We start from the raw sequence: 21,147 nt of genomic DNA, 5'->3' as shown, positions 1-21,147 counted from the left end.
GGCAAGCGTTTCCGCGTCCAGTGTGCAGGAGTCATTACTCGGAGTCGAGTTTTGGAATGTACTCCTGCTGTGTGCGGAGGCATAAGAAAAGTGATCGAACGTTGCTATGTAATTTATATCCACTTTGTCAGAGGGCAGTAGTGCGCGGCAGCATTTTGCGGTTTTGAGTCGTCATATCCTCTCTCAGGTTTCTCTCTGATTGCAGTATTTCGCGGCAGACAAATTTCCCAACCTCATCGACTTTAGCGCTTAATATCTCGGTTCATGGAGCAGAGCGACACTTTTTTTTGCCAGATTCTTTCGTTTCATGCGAAAACGATTAACTTTAACTTGTATTGATTTGGAGGTACTCAGTGGTAAACTGTATAATTACCTTTATTTTAGCAGTACGTGAATTGTAATATCTTGTTTCTCAAATTACCTTTGTTCTGGCCGTATCTGTTTCGTAAGTTTTGTTAAAATCGGTTATAATCTTAAACTTATAGTCCTATAAGTCGGATAAAGTGAAATGAATAAAATGATTAAATATAAAAATACCTTTAAACATAATACGAATGACAAGTATGAAGTCGAAGGGCACACACAGTTTAAAGTATCGTATAGTCGGAAGTTCATGGCGCCTTTGAGGAAAAAACGAAAAAATGAATATGATGCTAATGAAGAAGCTAGGTAAAATAAAGTCAACGGCACACAAAACTTTTTTTCTAATCTAGCAGGGAAAAAAGCATTGTGTGATGCCGATTTAAGATATGCGCACAGTGATTTTTTTTAAATTTTTTCTACAAATATTTAATATATTCCATTTACAGGTTAGAAAAAATAGTTTTTGGTAATCCTAGTGATATTATAAATAATTTATTAGATGACAAGTCTAAAACGAAGACAAAAGATGATATTTGTGAAAAGGTTAGAAATGATAACATGGATGATGAGATGAACAGTGAAGATAGCGAGGATGAATCAGATCAAAATATTTCAATTTTAAATCATAGTAATAATACAAAAAAGGAGAAAAAGAAACCGGCATGGATAGATGAAGACGATTACATTCACACGTAAAAAGAAAAAATATTTTATATTTTATATTGTATATTTCTTTTCTATTATATGAGTTTTTATTTTTTATGACAGTGTAGATTTGACTCTAAATCCACAAAATCACAATTTATCATGTGAGAGACCGGAAAAATTATATGCAACATATTTAGAGAACAAGTACAAATTATTTGTGGGTACTCCCAAATGGGCTAAACTTGAAAGAAAAGATGAAGCTGATGACTTGGATAATAATATCTTGAAGGTATTTCTCTTTTTCTCAGTCTCTTGAAACTTTTTTCTCAATGGGTTGAATCTTAATTTTCTTTCTTCATTTTTTCATATTTAGCATAGTTGCCATTTGGAAACACCAAAAATAAAAAATCTACCAAAAAATGTTATTGACATCAAAGTGCTCAAAGCTTTGAATAAGAGCACTCATACAGAAGGCCCTATTATTACAAGTGTAGAATTTCATCCATCATCCACTGTGGCTCTGGTTGCTGGTACATCAGGTGTCTTGTCTCTGTTTCAGGTATTTAAATATAAATAGAAATTATTTTACAGGAATTTAATATCTAAATAATTTTGCTAGTAACTATATCAATTATATTTACTAGTATCAACCATACCTCTATTCTATAATAGCAGTATAGAAAAAATTGAGACCAAATACTAGTATTATGTCAAATATTAATATTTAACTGAAATTTTTATAATACCAGCATATATATAATTTTTTGGTAATACTGATATATCAGTATTTATATAAAATATTATTTTATACTTAAGAACTTTTATACAAGTATAGTTTATAAAAGATTGTAAATGTATATAGCTTTGACATATGAGTAGGTAAAGCTCATTTCACAATCAACAAAATCTTAACTTCATATTTATATTACGTTCTTTTTAACGATAATATTGATATTTGTTTGCATAATAAAATATGGAAAAAATATCAATAAATCCTGTATATGATTATTTTTCTTATGATACGGAATATAATGTGTCTGTCTGTTTAATAGAAAATATAATGCGAATATGTTGTAAGTTTATAAATAATATATATAATTTATAACTTAAACAATAATATGAAAATCGATTGTGAAATATTCAAACATAACTAAAATGAGAATGTAAATCTTACAATTTCTAATTCAAACAAACTCTACGCATCGAATATTCTATTAGTCTTGAAATAGTTCTAAACTGAATCCAGCGTATCACGAGTTAAATTGATAAGCAATTTAATATTATTGATGCTAATGAGCATCTATTTAAAGATATGTAAATATAATTATTGCGAAAAATATTATGAAGATTCATATTTATGTTGAAAAATATCATCTGAGACAGGATTTAAAGCCTGACTTTCCAACTTTCTGGGCACACGTCTTTCTTATCTTAGTTATATATGATTTATTAGGTGTACAACTTTGCTTCCGCCGTTTTCCTATAGATGGCTTTAGCAGTAAGTGGTGGTTGAAATAAATAGATCATAGACGTCATACAATAAACTTGGGCATCTGTCAACATAACCCCATAGAAACATTAGTCGATTTGTGTCTGCATCATAAAGTTATTCTCGATTGAAAATGTCAGTTTACGAATCAAATTCTCGTCATTTGCGGGAGGTTTTAATTTTCTGCTTCAATAATTGAAGAAATCTGCGGCTGAGGCTCATCGAATGTTCTCAAATACTTATAGTGAGGCCGCTATTAGTGAAAGAACGTATCGTGAGTGGTTTCAACGTTTCAAGAACGGTGATTTTGACGTCGAAGACTGGCATAGCGGTGGAAGAGAGAAGGTTTTCGAAGATGCAGAATTGGAGACATTACTTGATCAAGACTCGTGTCAAAATCAAGAAGAATTGGCACGATCATTGGGAGTGACTCAACAAGCCATTTCAAAACGCCTCAAAGTCATGGGAATGATTCAGAAGCAAGGAAATTGGGTGTATGAGTTGAAGCCGAGATATGTTGAACGTTTGAGAACAGCTGCTTGAAAGGCAAAGACGGAAGGGATTTCTGCATCGCATTGTAACTGGGGACAAAAAATGGATTCATTACGATAACTCCAAGCGCAGAAAATCATGGGGAGTTCCCGGCCATGCTTCTATGTCGACAGCCAAACCGAATATTCACGGCTCCAAAGTCATACTCTGTATTTGATGGGACCAGCTCGGCGTAGTGTATTATGAGCTGTTAAAATCGACTGAAACAATCACAGGCGATCAGTATCGAACGCAATTGATGCGTTTGAGCCGAGCATTGAAAGACAAACGCCGCAATACAACGAGAGACACGATAAAGTGATTTTGCAGCATGACAATACTCGACCCCATGTTGCGAAAGTGGTCAAGACATACTTGGAAACGTTGAAATGGGAAGTTCTACCTCACCTACCGTATTCTCCAGACGTTGCTCCCTCTGACTATCATTTGTTTCGATCAATGGCACACGGCCTGGCTGACCAGCACTTCCGGTCTTATGAAGAAGTAAAAAATTGAATTGATTCGTGGATCGCCTCAAAAGATGACCAGTTTTTTCGCCGCGGGATTCGTACGCTGTCCGAAAGATGGGAGAAAGTAGTGGCCAGCGATGGACTTTGAATCATAAATGTATAACCAGTTTTTACAATAAAGCCTCGAATTTTGGAAAAAAAACGACGGAAACAAAATTGTACACCTAATAATTAAAATCAAATTTACTCTGAATTTAATTTTTAATTTTATTTTGATTATAGTCAATTTGATTTTTTAAATTTAAATCATATATGTCTTTTAACGAGATAATTATGAAGGAGAGCTTATTCATCGATTTTAATGAAATTAATCATTCGATGCGTTTTTGTACGAAATAAACAAATCTGATAGAAAAAAAGTGTCGCTCTGCCCCAAAATGAATCAAAATATTAAGCGTTAAAATTGACGACTATTCATGTTAGGAAATCTGTGGTATAGAGGGTTACACAAATTCTCTGTTTTATAAACACAAATTCTTTACTTTAAAAATAAATTTTCTGTTTCAAAAATATAAATAAATTCTCTATTTTAAAAATACAATTTTTGCTTTAAAAACATTTTGTAAATAATTTTTCGGTTTAACTCTTAATATTTCGATTCATGGGACAGAACACTTTTTTGCCATTCATTTATTTTGTACAAAAACACATAAAATAATTATAATTTCAATAAAATCAGTGAATAAGCCCGTCTTCGTCATAATTACCTAAATTTAGGAAATGGAAAGTTACTTTTCAAAATACCTGCATAATATCACGTAATATTGCAATGTACCAGAAATATTGCATATTACAATATACATACATATATATATATATTAAACATTGATATAACCAACATTAAAATATCACAGTAATATTGTGACAATATGACGTCTTAAGTAATAGAGTGACAATTAATATCGTTTTTATGATGTTTTATTGACGTTAGAGACATCATTAAGCTGTTATAAAAAAATAATATGTACACACACATAATTTTATAAGCGATATTTAGTTAATTATAATTTTTTCAGTTTATTATAATATTGGGTCATCTAAAAAGTATCCGCGTTTTTTTGTCACTAGATGTGTGACCATCAACACCATATAGTGACAAAAAACCGCGGATACTTTTTAGATGACCCAATATCATGTAATAGTTATCGTATTGACAATCATTAATATTATTTTCTAATATTATTTTCTCAGTTAATATCATATGGAATAATTTTTAAAATAACATTAAATATATCAATTCAATAATTTCTTTTAAAAATTCTTTAAAATGTTTTAATTTTTCCCAATAAATGTTATATAAATATAAACATTTATTACATAAATATGTCACAAAAATATTAAGTGTACAAATAAGTTTCCGTTGTTTTTAATCAAAAATTAAACATTTATTGTGAAAGAACGATACATAATGTTTTATTGAAAGTATTGTCCATCGCTAGCCACTACTTTTTCTCATCTTTCTAGTAGCATACGTATACCGCGTTGGAAGAACGCTTCATCTTTTGAGGCTATCCAATTATCGATCCAATTTTTGATATCTTCATATGATGTGAAGTGCTGCTCAGACAGGCTATGTGCCATCGATCGAAATAGATGGTAATCGGAAGGAGCAATGTCTGGTGAATACGGCGGGTGGAACTTTCCAATTGAGTGTTTCCATGTAGGTGTTGATCGGCGTCGCAACATGTGGTCGAGCATTATCATGCAGGAGAATAATTTTGTCATGCCTGGAGTAATAGTGGGCGCGTTTTTCCTTGAGTGCTCGGCTCAATCTTATCAATTGTGTTCGGTAGAGAGCCTCAGTAACGGTTTCGTTCGGTTTGAGCAATTCATAATACACGACACCAAGCTGATCCCACCAAATACACAACATGAGTTTTTTTCAATGAATATTCGGCTTGGCTGTCGATGTTGAAGCATAGTCAGGTGATCCCCATGGTTTCCCCTTTTTTGGGTCATCGTAGTGGATCCATTTTTCATCACCAGTGACTATACGATGTAAAAAACCTTTTCGTTTATGCCTGACAAGCAGCATTTCACATATGGAAAATCGGCGTTCAACGTTTCTCGGCTTCAGTTCATATGAAACCCAATTCCCTTGCTTTTGAATCATTCCCAATGATTTCAAATGATGTGAAATTGCTTGTTGAGTCGCTTCTAATGTAAGTGCAAGTTCTTTTTGCGTTTGGCACGAATCTTCATTCAATAATGCTTCCAATTCCGCGTCTTCGTACACTTTCGGCCTTCCGCTACGTTCTTTGTCTTCGACGTCAAATTCACCATTCTTAAATTTTTGAAACCATTCACGACAACTTCTCTCACTTAAGGCAGCCTCACCATATGCTTCTACAAGCAATCGATGAGCCTCAGCTGCAGATTTCTTCAAATTAAAGAAGTAAATCAAAAGTTCCCGCAAATGACGCTTATTCGGCTCAAAACTCGGCATTTTCGCACAAAAAAAAATATATGATGCTGATACAAAATCGCTAGTATTTCAAGATTATGTTATTGACAGATGTCCAACCTTACGATATAATGTTTTACATCAGACAATTTTAACCATAGCTTGTTAGTGGCATCGTCTTTTGTCAAACGACGGAAACTTATTTGTACATCTAATATTACATAATATTACATAATATTATCACATAATATTACAGTGATATTTCTGGAATATATCCTAGTAATATTCTTATGATTCATTTTCGCTGACATTGTAATATTCTATGACATCTCAGTAATATTTCAACAATATTTTTGCTAGATTCATTGTAATATTGCAATGGAAAAACGATATTGTTGTGATATTACATGCTATGTGGGTAGTTACAGTTATCAATTACCAAATAGAAAAAGTAACTGTTACTATAATAGTTACCGATTTTTAAAAGTGACCCGTTACAGTTACCGTTATCATTACTTGAGAAAGAACTTTTCATTGCTTTTCCGTTATTTTTTTTGAATTGACTATCACAGCAGACAGATGCCTAGGGACTTTCTTAATCTTAAGCATTATAAGTGACTTGTATCCAAACTGCAAAGTAAGATAAAAGTAACTATAAAATTCGTTACCGTTACAAAAAATATAACTACTTTACCGTTACAGTTATCAAAAAGAAAGTAACGCAGTTATCAGTAAAATTACTTGTAACTGTAACTTCGTTACAAGTAACGAGTTACATTACATTACTTCTATTTCCTGTCTAAATCGATTACAATTTTATATATAGAAGTATTAAGTGATAAGATTTTTTTAAAAAGTGATATTTGTGGTTGTAAAAGCAAATACAAACACTTTAAAGGGATGCTGGAGTGACCAAATTGTGAGGACATTGCAGATTGATATAAATCTCCGAATTTACTGACGGAATCAAAAATCCTTTTATAGAATTAAAGTAGACGCAAAATTTGGTGGTGCTGCAGTGGACTTTATATTAAAATAAAAAAAAAGTTACAAACTTACATTTTTTCAACTCGTAGAGCTGTCACCTGATGTAGATGTATCCTTAATACAAAACGGCAGTTCAGTACCCAACGCTTTACGTGTACAAACAATACTGAGTTTATGAAACTAGATTAAAAACTTAAAAAGAAAAATTTATATCGATTTGTAAATGACATGTATGAATGTTGAGCGGAAGATTCGGAATGATAAACAAAGCAATAATTATGTTCGATCTTGCAAGAGATGGCATTGCAATATGTTAGATAAGGACAGATGTATGTGTTTGAGTGAGACAGAACAATAATGTAAGAAATGAACTAAAGATGTCATTATTATAGACTTTTTTTATTTGAAGTTAAAAAAAATCTGTACTATCGATATCGATCAAGTTCGGCAGTCACTCCAGTATTCCCTTAGGCCCAGTTTAATTCTTAACCGAGGTTTAATTAATTTTTTTATCTCTTTTCAATTTTAGAATTGGAAATACATAGATGAAGAATAAATTGAAAAAGTTAAAAGTTAACTGAATTGTGAAACTGGGCCTCAATATACTTTAATATAATAATAAATATACATACAATAAATATAATGATCAATATACTTTAATATAAAAACAAATATACTTCATATAAAATTAAAATATCCAACGAAATTTAATTAAGAATGAATTATGTTTATGTTAATTATCGTAGAGAAAATACAGAGTAACTTTGGAATTTTATTTAAGCAACATTCATCCTAATAAATTTACTAAATTTTAATTCAAAAAATTTAATCCTAAGAGATAAAAAAAAACAAAAATGATATTAATCTCTAAAAAGTCATAAAAGATGTAAATTGTATATATTATTGAAAAAATGTATTAATTTGATTACAGTCTACCGCGGATCATTTTCACTTATAAATTTTGCATTTCGCAATATTATTGAAATGATATCTCTTGATTCTAAAAAAAGAAATTATGTCAATGCTAATAAAATTTGAGAATTGATCATATCTGAAGCTGAATATATTTGCAATAAAATACGTTGCGAGATAAATGAAAAACTTGCGTATTAAATGAAAAACTAATGTCTCTTAAATTAGATGCAGCTACATGCATGGATCATTCATTTTTAAGTATAAATATACAATTTCTATCCGATGATAACTCTACTAATCACAATTCATACGTTAACAGTTTAAGAATTACATGATAACCATGACGCATTTACGACATTGGAAACTGTTTTAACTGAAATAAAGGGCTTCTACCAGGTCATTACAATAAACGAGCTTTAAAAGATGTAAACATTAAACCTTTATTATTTTTTTTCTATCATTTCACGGAACGTTTCGATCATATTAAGTCCTCATCAATCGTGTTTAAAAATGAAATAAAACCCTTAACAATAATGAACATATTAAACTTAAGAATTAATTTCGATAACGGTATAAAAAATGTATTAATCGGATCATCTCATCCACAATCACAATATGCGTTACTTATTCAGCCATGTTATATTGAGCCAAATTATAAAACGTATATAAAATGTAGATCCAAACTAATTCTTCGGTTAACAACGAAAAAGGATACTCAAAGTGGTCAAAAAAGACAGTCCAATCAATATTACTGTACTTATTGTCTTTTGAAGATGTCTCTTGAAACTGAAAATAACAATGAAGGAATCAAAGAAATTGACGTTTCTGTATTAAAAACAGATACAGTCTAGAATTACATTTAAATATAGCATAAAATCTGTAAAATGTGCTGCTCATATATACTTTACCGATTGTTGATGTGTTAAAAAATAAAGAAAATAATAAAAGTTAAGAAATAAAGAAATAACATAAACAATAGAAAATGTTCGACCAACAATAGATGTTTTAATAGCGATGCAGAAAAGGAAATCAATATTAGATCGTGGTATGAGATGGCATTTAGCTGTTGATATGACAGAACGCTTGATAGAATTAAAACCCTGTTGCAATGAATCTACAAATAGAGATTTATATTTGGCACTTGAAATATGGAATAAATTAAAATCTATAGATAGTTTAATATCAGCACATATAGTTACAAAAAATTACAAGAATTCAACATAATCAAGTAACAATTACTTCAAAATGATGTCTCTCGCAGGAATATTTCTGAATGTCAAATACAATATTGTATTATCATCACAAGAAATTGCTCAAGCTAAATAATATTTACTAAAAATATGGAATCAGCTTACAAAGATTAAAATATTAAATAATCCAAAAAGTATCTTTGTCTTTTCATTATGCTATAAAAAGAGTGATTTGAATGTGGATGAAATTGAAACTTTAATAAAAAATTCGAATAAAAAAAGAGAGAAAAACAAAATCTCCATTATGTCTTATTGATACAACAAATAATTTAAATTCTTTTCCTCATTTATCTCGTTTAAAATCTAAAGAAAACATTTTTTGGAAATAAATATAAATAAAAATAGATGTTCAATGCCCGATTTATAGAGTGTTCCAAAAAAAAGTCACAGACTTTGAGGGATAGAACAACAAAAAGTAAGCCAAAAGATCTTAATAAACATAGAAAATGGTTGCTAAGATATCTCTTGGTCTTTGTTTTCCGATAATCCATCTGTCGTGAATTGTAACCAAATTAATTTTTCAAACAATATATTCAATTTACATCTTTTATGACTTTCGGTCTTAGTGTCATTTTTGTCTTTTCTCTTACGATTAAGTTTTTCGAATTAAAGTGTGGTAAATTTATTGGGATATGTATTGCTTAAATTCTAAAAAATATAATAAAGAATATAATAATTTTTGATTTTTCAACGCGAGAGGATATATCTACATATCGAGGAAGTATAAGGATTCATAAACGTCTTAAGTAGTATTAGCGCGACAATACCATCCAAAAGTTTAGGTTCCATTGCGACGCTCTTCACTAAAGAGCCTCACAGGGAGAGAGGCAAATTGCATCACGTGATCTGGTCTCCTCTGATCTGGTCTCCTGACCTGGGCATCAAAATTCCATAAAATCATGGTGGAGGTATGCCATTCATGGTATTTAAATTAGACAACTGCTGAAAAGTCGCAGTATGCTTATGCTGCAATTTCCTTCTTAATTGGTAAGGTCTTTGTAAATATTGTAAGTGATACATATTATTAATTTTGAAAGTATATACTTTCCTCTATTGTACATAGAAGAAAGGCCCCTATTATGAGATATCGAGTTTATTTTGGATAAATGCTAGAAATCTATGAACAGAATTTACAGCGTTTTCTCTAGGATACACTGGGTGCAACCTCGCACCGCACCAGTTGCGTGTAAGTGCTACACTCAGCTACACTACACTAGTGGTGCACAGCATGATATACATTACATCATTATTGCGCTAAAACCCTGTTCCCACTTGACTTCTATTTTCAAATTTTAAATGTCACACTGACTCTACACCCTTTGATATAGCAAACGGTATAGCAAAATCCCACTTTGTGCATAAAATTTGGACTACACCGTAGCCAAAGAAACACGGTACACTGTCTGAGTATTGCACTAGTGGGCGATAGTGCCAAGAAAAAACGCTATTAAAAAAATAGTCATTAGGAAGGGAATTTAATAAGCTTTAAGATGTAAAATTATGTAAAATTTAATTCAAATTTTATTTTTTTTATAAATTAAAGAAATGTAAAAAGTGAGCAAATTGCAAACCGACCGGTCATGTGATGCAATTTGCCACTCTCCCTGTGAGGCTCTTTATACTTCCATCAGAGAAAGAAAACTTTCGATTGTGTCTGTCCAAAGCCGCACGCACACGAGGAAAGAAACTGAATATAGATAGACGCAGACTAACGCCGCGCCGGTACTATCAGATGCTGGTCGTCCTCTCCCCATCACTCCCTTCAGTCGCCACTATATGCCAAAGAAAATTGAAACATTGCATTCTTTTCGCAGCTCTATTTTCCTAACTAAACAATAAAAAATTATAACTTTTTTTTATAATATCCATTTCATATTTCTCCATCACGTGCTTGTTTTAACAAGCCTAAGAATAGTATGGATACTATAAAAATCCGATGTTAATTTAAGTTACGTATATGCATCATATGTTAAAACTGTATATTTTAATCGCAATTATAAAAACTAGATCAATATGTTTCTAATTGCACACAAAGAGAGCTTTTCAATTTGTATTTTAAATTTTAGCACATTCGTAAGAAAATGATTTCATACTATTAGGTGTTGGAATTAATTCGTAGCGTTTTTAATGAAAGAATGTTATTTATTTCACATGAGCATTAAAAAATACATTAATGAAAGTACTTCCCATCACTTGTAAAACGCTACGAATTAATTCCAACACCTAATAGTACTACCATAAAGAAGTTAGGTTTGAGAAAAAAGAACATTCATTTAAAGATTATGCATTGAAAATTTGTTTATACTTTAAATGAATGTTTTTTTTAAATAAAATTAAAAATTTGCATAATCTTTAAATGAATGTTGTTTTCAAACCCAACCTCTTCAAGACATTATTTAAGAATTCTTGTACTTTCTCTGCATGTAGGGAGTGTATAGCAATTGTACACGAACCAATTGCGCACAAGCGCAATCATAGCGCTAGAAAAAAATAAAAAAAAAACTACGCAGAAGTCGCTGTAACTGGCAGTGGACAATTGCTACAGTATGCAAGTGAACCGTTCCCGCATGTAGATATATCCTCTCGCGTTGAAAAACTAAAGAAATTCAATTTGTTCTATCTCAGCAAAAAAATTTGATAATATTAATCTCTATCTCAGCAAAAAGTAGCGATGAAAATTGAATATGCATTGAAAAGGTTAATAGCACTTTAATATACACTTTAATATAACATCCACGTGGATGCTGAAAAAAAATTATTAGATATTTTCTAAGTCGTTGAAAATGATCAAAACCTCTTTTATTGCATCTGTAGGTTAAAATATTTCAAAAACTTGACATGATATGACATTTTCAGAATCAGATTCGTAATCAGCGCATCAAAATCTACTAAAAAAAAATTTCATTTATTTTAAGGCTAAAACGGTGTCGACCAGCGTCTTCATTGATCAAATTAATTTTAATGCAAAAATAACTAAGTATTTACTCTAAACGATTCACAAATCGAATTCATTTTTTTTGTTCAAATTTCTATTTCTTATCGAGAAATGAATACAAATGCTCAAGATTTTTTAACTTATTGTTCTTGCAATAATTCAGAAACACAATACTGTCAAGTAGAGTGATTCATTTTTTATAGAAATGTTGACTAATTAACGGATTACTATAATTTGACATTTAAATTCTCAGACTTAAAAGTTGCGCAAATAACTGTAGATAGTGTTACCTAAGATACGCAGCTAGCGTATAGGAGAAACAGTTAGTCACTTTGACCTTGATATATTGTTTCTTGAATGATTTTTAAAAATTTTAACCATCACTCGTTGTTTGTTAAAAAGATATAAATAAACATGATGTCCACCGATTGAATATCTTTGGAATTATACTGAAATTTTATGTATTCTGGAAAATCTCTAAAATTCCAGGGTTAGTTTGGAATTTATTATCATTCTTTTACGCTAAAAAAAATCAGAGCGTGAAAAAAAGAAATAATAAAAAGAAAAGTTGTTTGGGTATAAGTCCCCTCTTAAAAGTGCAATAAATTATCAATAGAAATTTTGGACTTTAATGTCTAAAATAGAATATAGTAGAAAAATTGTGTGTTGACGGAATGTTCGTTTGATATTATTTATAAAGCAATAAATAATATTGTTTCAAACTTGTTAGCATTTTAACTCATTCGTATAGCATTCTAACTCAAATATAAAGTGAATTTATATTATATTTACATATGTAGTCTCCAGAAACGCGCACCGTGAAATGATTTTTCGGTTTTGAAAATGCTAACTCTACTAAATTATCGCAGTAATATCACGAGTTAAATTGACTAACAATTTAACAAGTTTTTGATGTTTATTCGCATCTTCAAAACGATCTTAATGATGTTGAATAACATATTAAAATCCGTAAATAATTAATTCTTATTGCGAAAAATATTACCTCGGCCAAGAGTCGAATCCGGATCTCTTGCATTCCGTGCGAGCGTCCTAAGCTTTTAGATTGTGAGGCCTTAGTAATATTCCTCGTAATAATTGACATATGAAGGAACAACGTCTCTTTAGGTGACGTAAATAAACAATATAATATATTATAGGGCCATATATATGTGGTAACACAAACTATAGAAATCAAAGCCTTAAATGCTCTAGCTGGATCTTAAATATAAAGTATATAATATTGCGCGAATCGATGAAATTAATCAAATAATGGAAATTAATTGATGGGCTAAATCGTAGTGAGGCGCTGTAACACGCACAAGCACGAACTCATGTACATGTGCGCGCCAAGAATGAACGAGATAGCGAGAGTACATCCTTCTTGCTCTCAGTTTCTTCTGATTCCAAAAATTCTAGTTTTTTTCAGGTTGAAACAAGCGACTGAAAATGCTTTCTCGGTAATCCTGAAAAAAACCAGAATTTTTGGAATCAGAAGAAACTGGAATGTCCTGGAATTATCTTTAAATTGATTTTGCTGGATACCATGATAAAGTTGACAATATAAATGTATCTAACTCTGTAATTTTATTCATTATTATTTATTATAAACTCATGTGAAACAATAGAATCATAAATCTCGTTTTGCCCCATGAGAAATGTGGAGTAAATGGTAGCATCTTTTTTTCTGTACGTGATATATTTCGCATATATTTCGTGCATCTATTTCGTGCAGGCAACGCTTTTACATAAGGAAAAGAGCGGTCTAGTATAATTTATAGAAATCTGTGCTTTATGCATATACTTTACAATGCGAAAACTCATGAGGTTCCGGATTTATAACTTTTCACGTAAAAATTTACATTGTATTATTCAAAATATGAAAGAGAATAATCAACTTTGATTGTTATTAATTTTTTAATAAACAACGAGTGACGGCTAAAATCTTCTGAAAGTTACTTATGATCTTGACAATATACATCAAAGTCAATTGATTCTGGTTCTCCTATATTGAATGAAATCTTATTAAGGCTCCTGAGTAGTCACTACGACCATGTTGGAATCGTGACGTCAGAAGCGAGGAATGACACGTTAATTTATGTTGTATGCCATTTGTAAATAAAGACAATTTGGATAAATTTAAATGACGAGATTACTTTAAAACATTTATAAAAATGGACGAGAATTATTCTTTCCTTCCTTGATAGTCAGTAAATGGTCGTAAAAGATACGTAAAGTGAGCCTATACCCGGGCAGAACACACGGTTTAACAGCTATTGAAATAAGTGAGAATACGCTTTTATATATAAAATTCCAAGATAACTGTGTCCGCCATTCTTAGGATTTTCATAGGTACGAGACAAGTCACATTTTCATAATTAAGCAAATAATAACGAAATGGCATGCAACATAAATTTCGTCGTCAAAACGTCACTTTTCACATCTATAAGTTCAGCCATTTATCGTAGTGAGGTGCTGTAACACGTACAAGCACGAACTCATGTACATGTGCTCGCCTTCAGCGCGCCAAGAGTGAATGAGACAGCGAGAGTACATTCTTCTTGCTCTAGTCGCTTCAAGCGATTGAAAATGTTTTCTCGGCAATCTCGGCCGTTCGGTGTATATTGGTAAGAGGTGAGAAGCATTCTAAATAACATATAAGTTTTTATAAATTGTAGTAATAGTATACTCTTAGAATAGTATAAATCAGGTCAAAACGCAACACGAGATATTTAATTGTTTACGATTTTTCATGCACGTTATATACCTCCTTCATAACTCGAGTAGTAAGAAGTTCGTGTGGTCGAGCTCGTAAGATACGAGATCGAAATGCTGGAGATCCAAGATCGAATCCTGCTTTTTTTGCCTTTTTTATAATTTCTTTTCTGAAATAAATAATCAAGTGAGAAATAAACATACTTAGATCAAGAATATTTTCATATCATTTTATAGAAATGTTTCTTCCTGAGGTGATCAGTATCTCTTTTACACTTAATTAGTTGGATGCCTGAATAATTGCGCACCTCCATCGAAATATTGCTGATAATGTCAACAATACAAAAGAATTTGTCAAATGTTAAAAGCAATATTTTAAAAATCAATTTAGACAGTGAAATTTGTTTTATATGCATTGTTATCCTGTCAGATTTAAATTGAAAAAAACTATTTTAAAATATATAAGATTTTCTAATTCGAGATTGCTAAGCAAAAATTAGTAAGATCAAAATACACGAGCAACGTTTATTGGATCTTTAAATATGTATAAACTAATACATTAAGAATTAAACTAATTTTTCATCAGTAAATTCATAAGAAATGCAGGATAGCCAACGAATATCTTGAATATCTTGAAAACCGGGAAAAAAACCAGGAATTTACTTTGTGAATTTGTCTAACATGCCATACGTGACTGACAGTTAATGATTCGAAGGTTCGTGCAGTAACTCTAACTTATCAATCTGATATATTGATCACAAGATTGATAATTTGATATAGAAAACTTCCGTTATTGACTTTCTCGATCCTATGGATAAATCAGGTCGATGAGTTAGGACTACTGCAGAATTATTGACGGTGTACCAACATTCTTTCCGTTCATCGTTGTTCTAATCGTTTGGCGCGCTGCGTTTTATTTGTTACCAACAAATGATGCACAAATTCAGGTATTTTATTAAACGTCTCTGTTTCTACAGGCAGTCAGATGTCCGAAAAATTTGGAACTCTTCTTAGATTAATGTAAGTGATTTTGTGATTTATAGTGCAGCAGTCGGAATGAAAAATACAGAGTGAATTTTCTGCGTCGTGTATAGAAATCTTCTATTCCTAAGCTACATTTCAAAACGTCCTCCGAGGAAAATTTTACTCTATATGCTATAGTATATGTTATGTGTATTATATATATTTTGTATGTATAACGTGTGTAATTTTTTAATATTAAGAACTTTGAAAATTACTATTTTTGGACCTGAAAAACTGATAAAAAATCTTGAATTTGAAAAAATGAATCGCTGGCCACTCTGAAACGTTTCGACTGTTACTAAGTCTTAACTGATGATATTAATATTATAATGATAATATGATAAATGATGATTAATATGATAAAAATATTATAAATAATTTTTTATTTGTCAATTGGAAAGCGAAATGGGTTTTTTTTCTACAATTGTTGCTTTAAAACTCCCATACATGAATTATTTCAAAAATTACATAAAAATATATTTGACCTAATATACAGAGTGCGGTGCTAGAATCCAGACAAAATTAAATTCGATATTCTCATTATTTTATAGTCCCGCCGAAAATCATATGGCATTAATGTGATTACATATATAGGTATTAATAACCTAAAATGGCGGAACAAATATAGAATAGTGCAGAGTATAATCGAAGAGCAGCGATAATCGAAAGCCTTTTGGTGTAAAATTAGCTCTCGGATCATGTAGAGCTCTTTTAGTCTAAAGATTTCTGGTCGCTTAACAGCCTTAACTTGAATCCTTTAGATTATTATACGTTGTTGAAAGAATTACCAATGCGAAGAAACCTCCATGTAACTCCCTTCTGGGAAGCAGCTGTCGTGAATTGCGCGCAATTAAAGGCCACGCGCTTCAGAGATCGAATTGAGAAGGTAACAGTGCAGGAGGATTATATCGAGGAGGGCTCCGAAAAAATCTCTCAACAAACATACAAAAGCATATTTTATATTACATTAAAATAAAAATTAAAATAAAAAAGGTTTTTTCAAAGAAACATTTTTACGTCCGGATTCTAGCGCCGCACCCTGTATGTTTATTACTAACTTGATTACTTATTTCGAAAAAGAAACTTGAAAAAAAGGCAAAAAAGCAAGATATTTGATTTTGAGATCTTCAGCATTCCGATAACGTATCTTACGAGCTCAACCACACGAACTTCTTGTTACTCGAGTTTATGAAGGAGATATATAATGCGCATGAAAAATCGTAAACGATTAAATCTCGTAAACTGTAGCGTTTTGATATAATTTATATTATTCTGGATTAATGGGAGAAGTATTATTACAATTTATTAAAACTTATAGCAAGACAAGCACATGTAACATGACAAGCATATGGGCTTGTGCTTGTGTGTGTAGCCGATTTCGCCAGGTCGCTGTCTGATTCTGTGTCGCCACCATCAACGCAGAGTTCTTAGCTAAGTACTCAGGAGTCTTAAATTAATCAAATTATTAGATTATTCAGTATGGACTACTATTAATAAATAAATTGTTTCCGTTTTATAGGTGGATGGTCATACGAATAATAAATTACATAGCATGCAATTTAAAAAATATCCAATTAGCAAAGCGATATTCATGAAGGAAGGAACAGAAATTTTGCTTGGTTCCCAATATTATCCGTATTGTCATACTTACGATTTAATGAATGGCAAGACATATAAATTCTCTTTGCCACACAGGATTACAAATATGAAGGTTTATAAAACTGTGACTGTCATATTAGAAATAAATTTGCAGATTGATGCTGTAGTATACATTTTAATATTTTCAGCGTTACGAAGTATCCCCTGATGGCAAATTAATAGCATTATGCGGAAGATTGGGCGAGATATATTTGTTACATAGTTTTACTAAAGAACTTGTCGGTACATTCAGAATGAATTCGAAATGTAGGGTACTAGCATTCACGCCAGATAGTAAAACACTTATCTCACACGGTGGTAAGTATAAGCTTTTATAGTTACTTCGATATAAATCTTCCAACGAGATTTTCAAAGATTGGTATATTAAATTCTCTCTTTCCTCGTTATTCATATCGTAGATGGCAGTGAAATGTATATATGGGATTTGAATACTCGCACATGCATCAATCGTGCCATAGATGATGGAAGCTTATCTTGTACATCGCTCGCCGTATCTCCAAGCGGACAGTTCGTAGCCACAGGTAGTGCACAGGGCGTAGTCAATCTCTATGATATGAAAACTGTATTGGAGGATCAAAGTCCCGCGCCTCTAAAGATTTGGATGAATCTTGTCACTAGTGTTACAAGCCTGAAATTTAATCTGACCTCCGAGATACTGACTGCGGCGTCAGTTGATAAATACAACGCATTTAGAATGATGCATCTACCATCGTTTACCGTATTCTCAAATTTTCCAACGCTTCAAACTAATATAGGCATGTCGCAAACGATTAATTTTTCCCCTGGTAGTGGTTATCTCAGTATTTCAAATAGAACGGGTTCTGCTTTACTGTATAGATTAAGACATTATGGAAATTATTAATTATATTGATAAAACAATTTTTTGTAACATTTTTATAGTATAAAAAAATCTGTATGAGATTAATGTAATAATCAGTGTAATCTGTTATATTAACTATTATATCTTAATTACTTTAACCTACTTAGTGCTATAATTTATTTTTATACAGTTAATATTATTACAGTGCAAAGCTACGAAAGTTAAGAAAGATACTAATACATTATACATATGTTATACATGAGAAATTATAAAATTTCATGTTCAAAAAACAAAATTGTTTAAATTTTTGTTTATATTATAGTATCACATGTCAAGTTATACTTTTGTTTCGTATTCATTATGTAGGATGTTAATTTTTTTTTCTGCCTTTATTTTTACGTTAATTTTTTATTTATTAAAAAGTGTAACTTTTTAACATTAAGTATTATAATTATAATTTCTCTTTGTAAAGGAACAGATATTACATTTAAATCGCCTTCACTCTATCTCTATCTCTTTCTCTTATCAAGATAAGATTTTTTAAATTTGTTAATACCGCCTGCTTTCAATAAGACATAAATGATTATATACAAATAATCAAAGTTGAGCAAGTGCTCGCTTTCGGCGCGCCGAGAGCACATGTACTTGGGTTCGTGCTTGTGTGTGGCTACCGATTTCGCTACATTTCGCCAGGCCGCCGACTGATTTTGAATCGCATGCTGACTCAGTTGGCATTATACGGATCTTATACTCGGATTATATGCTCATACATTTATGTCTTTATTTTTTTGGTGCCACAGAATAATCATGCAAAAGCTGATCCGTGAAATACATACATGTATGTGAGTTCTCCTTGTTTGTTAAAAAAGTTAACTTTTTAACTTAGTTTTTTTAATTTAGTTAAAAAAAGGTTAGCTTGAAATTATGAAATACAATTAATTTATCTTTTAACTTTTCAATTACTTTTTTTCATTAACTTAATTTTTAATTCAATTAATGTCACCATGGATTAACTTTTATCTTAACTAACAAGGAGAACAGGTGACATCAGGTGACGGAGTCGGAGATTTTAATGCGCTTTTTACAAGTTCTTGAGCGAAAAAAAAAACAATACGTGTCTGGCCATTTCAGCCATAGTTTTGAAAAAATCGATTTTTTAAATAATTATTGTAACAATTTGAAATTACTAATGAAAGTATACGTATAAATGAAAATATCAGTATCTTTATAAATTTCATTTTAATTTAATGTTATTAGTTCTAATTATTTTTGATTATAATGAAATTTTATGAAATTACATATTAATTTTATAGATAATTAAACATTCATTAAGGAATATTTATTATTATCATTATTATCATCGTCGTTGCTATTCACATAAATAAGATGATATAAATTATAAAAATAAGAAAAATACATAAATATTTATTGCATTGTGAACATCTTACGAATGAATTTTAGAATGAATTTCATTTTAGAATGAAAAATTTGGTTCTCATCAAAATTGATTTCTGAAAGAAGCTATTTCCATAATATGTCAAATCTGCTTTTTGCCAGATATTAGGAAAAGTTATTGTGTCTGCAACAAAAATTTATTTGTAAGATGTTCATAATACAATAAATATTTGTTTTTCTTGTTTTTATGAATTATATCGTCCCGTACAATGTACGTCTACAAACATGATTAATTTTCGATATATATATATATATATAATTAATAAATCGATTAATATTAATCAAACGAAGATTATAAACGTATGACTTACTTGTTCCTAATCATAACTTCCAATTTCTAATTTCATCAGGAACTACAACAGTTTTCATTACAATCTTATTTATGCGTTCATGTGAATAGCAACAACGACGACGATAACGATGATAATAATAAATATTCCATAAATGAGTGTATATTATCTATGTGTATTAATACGTAATTTCATGAATTCCATTACAATCAAAAAGTAATTAAAACTAATAACATAAAGTTAAAATAAAATTAAAGATGTTGATATTTTCATTATTACAGTATGTTTTTTAAATTATTACGATAATTATTTAAAAAATCGATTTCTTCAATACTATATGCTAATGGCTGAAACGGCCAGACACATATCGTTTTTTTTTCACTCAAAAATAGCCTATAAAAAGTCTCGCATTAAAATCCCCGACCCTGTCACATGGTGTTCCCCTTGTAAGTTAAAATTTTAGGGCTGTTAACTTTAATTTAACATAATTAAAAAAAAATTAACTTATTTAATCCTGCAAATAATATATCTTGGCATGAAAATTCTTGTATAAAGTAATAAAGATTATCAACTAATTTTTTTTTCTATTTAAATATCTTAATATGTGTATATTTTATAACTTATTTCAGATTTTTGCACATTATATATGATATATAGATTTTGTACGCATTAAAATATTTACTGCACATCTAATTTTTTTTATATCTATATTAATATTTATATATATTTGTACTACATATAAGTAAAGAATGATATTATGTATTTTACATAGATATGTAAATATTCGGATAATATTGTAAATGAATGTTCAGAAAAGCAAGATATATATGTATAATGTACAATGAATGACATATTTCAGGGTATATTCGAAAAATATAACTTTTAAATTACAGATTCATCTTACAGAATTTTGGAGATTATCACCTTTGGTTATTCATTGAAAGTAAGTCCAGAACTATGTACATTTCATGGTAATAAACAATTAAGAATCAAATATTTTTAAAGTAACAAACATATATACAAGTATACATAAATACACACACACACACACACACACACACACATATAAAATGTATCTTTATATGCTATGGGGCATACAAGATATACATATTATTGTTTCGTTATTTATTGGATCA

General features: G+C 30.5%; 1 protein-coding gene and 1 long non-coding RNA gene across 3 annotated transcripts; both read left to right on the top strand.

Moving 5' to 3' along the window:
* The first annotated feature begins 169 nt into the window (after positions 1 to 169).
* Positions 170 to 18,561, top strand: wcd (U3 small nucleolar RNA-associated protein 18 homolog wicked). 2 transcript variants are annotated; one of them, XM_011051443.2, is made up of 8 exons: positions 170 to 386; positions 486 to 669; positions 810 to 1,055; positions 1,132 to 1,300; positions 1,385 to 1,570; positions 17,307 to 17,498; positions 17,575 to 17,743; positions 17,845 to 18,561. In XM_011051443.2, exons 2-8 carry the CDS (start codon positions 509 to 511, stop codon positions 18,306 to 18,308), a joined length of 1,587 nt encoding a protein of 528 aa, XP_011049745.1. In that variant the 5' UTR covers positions 170 to 386; positions 486 to 508; the 3' UTR covers positions 18,309 to 18,561. The 2 variants fall into 2 exon arrangements, with proteins under 2 accessions (XP_011049745.1, XP_011049744.1); XM_011051442.2 differs by having other exon boundaries at positions 171 to 669.
* Positions 1,577 to 6,416, top strand: LOC147908388 (uncharacterized). Its single transcript, XR_015546543.1, has 2 exons — positions 1,577 to 2,635; positions 6,077 to 6,416. It is a non-coding gene; the product is annotated as an uncharacterized LOC147908388 (long non-coding RNA).
* Positions 18,562 to 21,147: the final 2,586 nt, after the last annotated feature.

The sequence above is a fragment of the Acromyrmex echinatior genome, chromosome 10 (genome assembly GCF_024713525.1).
Source record: "Acromyrmex echinatior isolate Ae372 chromosome 10, ASM2471352v2, whole genome shotgun sequence".
Taxonomy (NCBI): Eukaryota; Metazoa; Arthropoda; class Insecta; order Hymenoptera; family Formicidae; genus Acromyrmex; species Acromyrmex echinatior.
The sequence above is the reverse complement of the archived record's forward strand: the minus strand, read 5'-3'. Positions and strand labels throughout refer to the sequence as shown.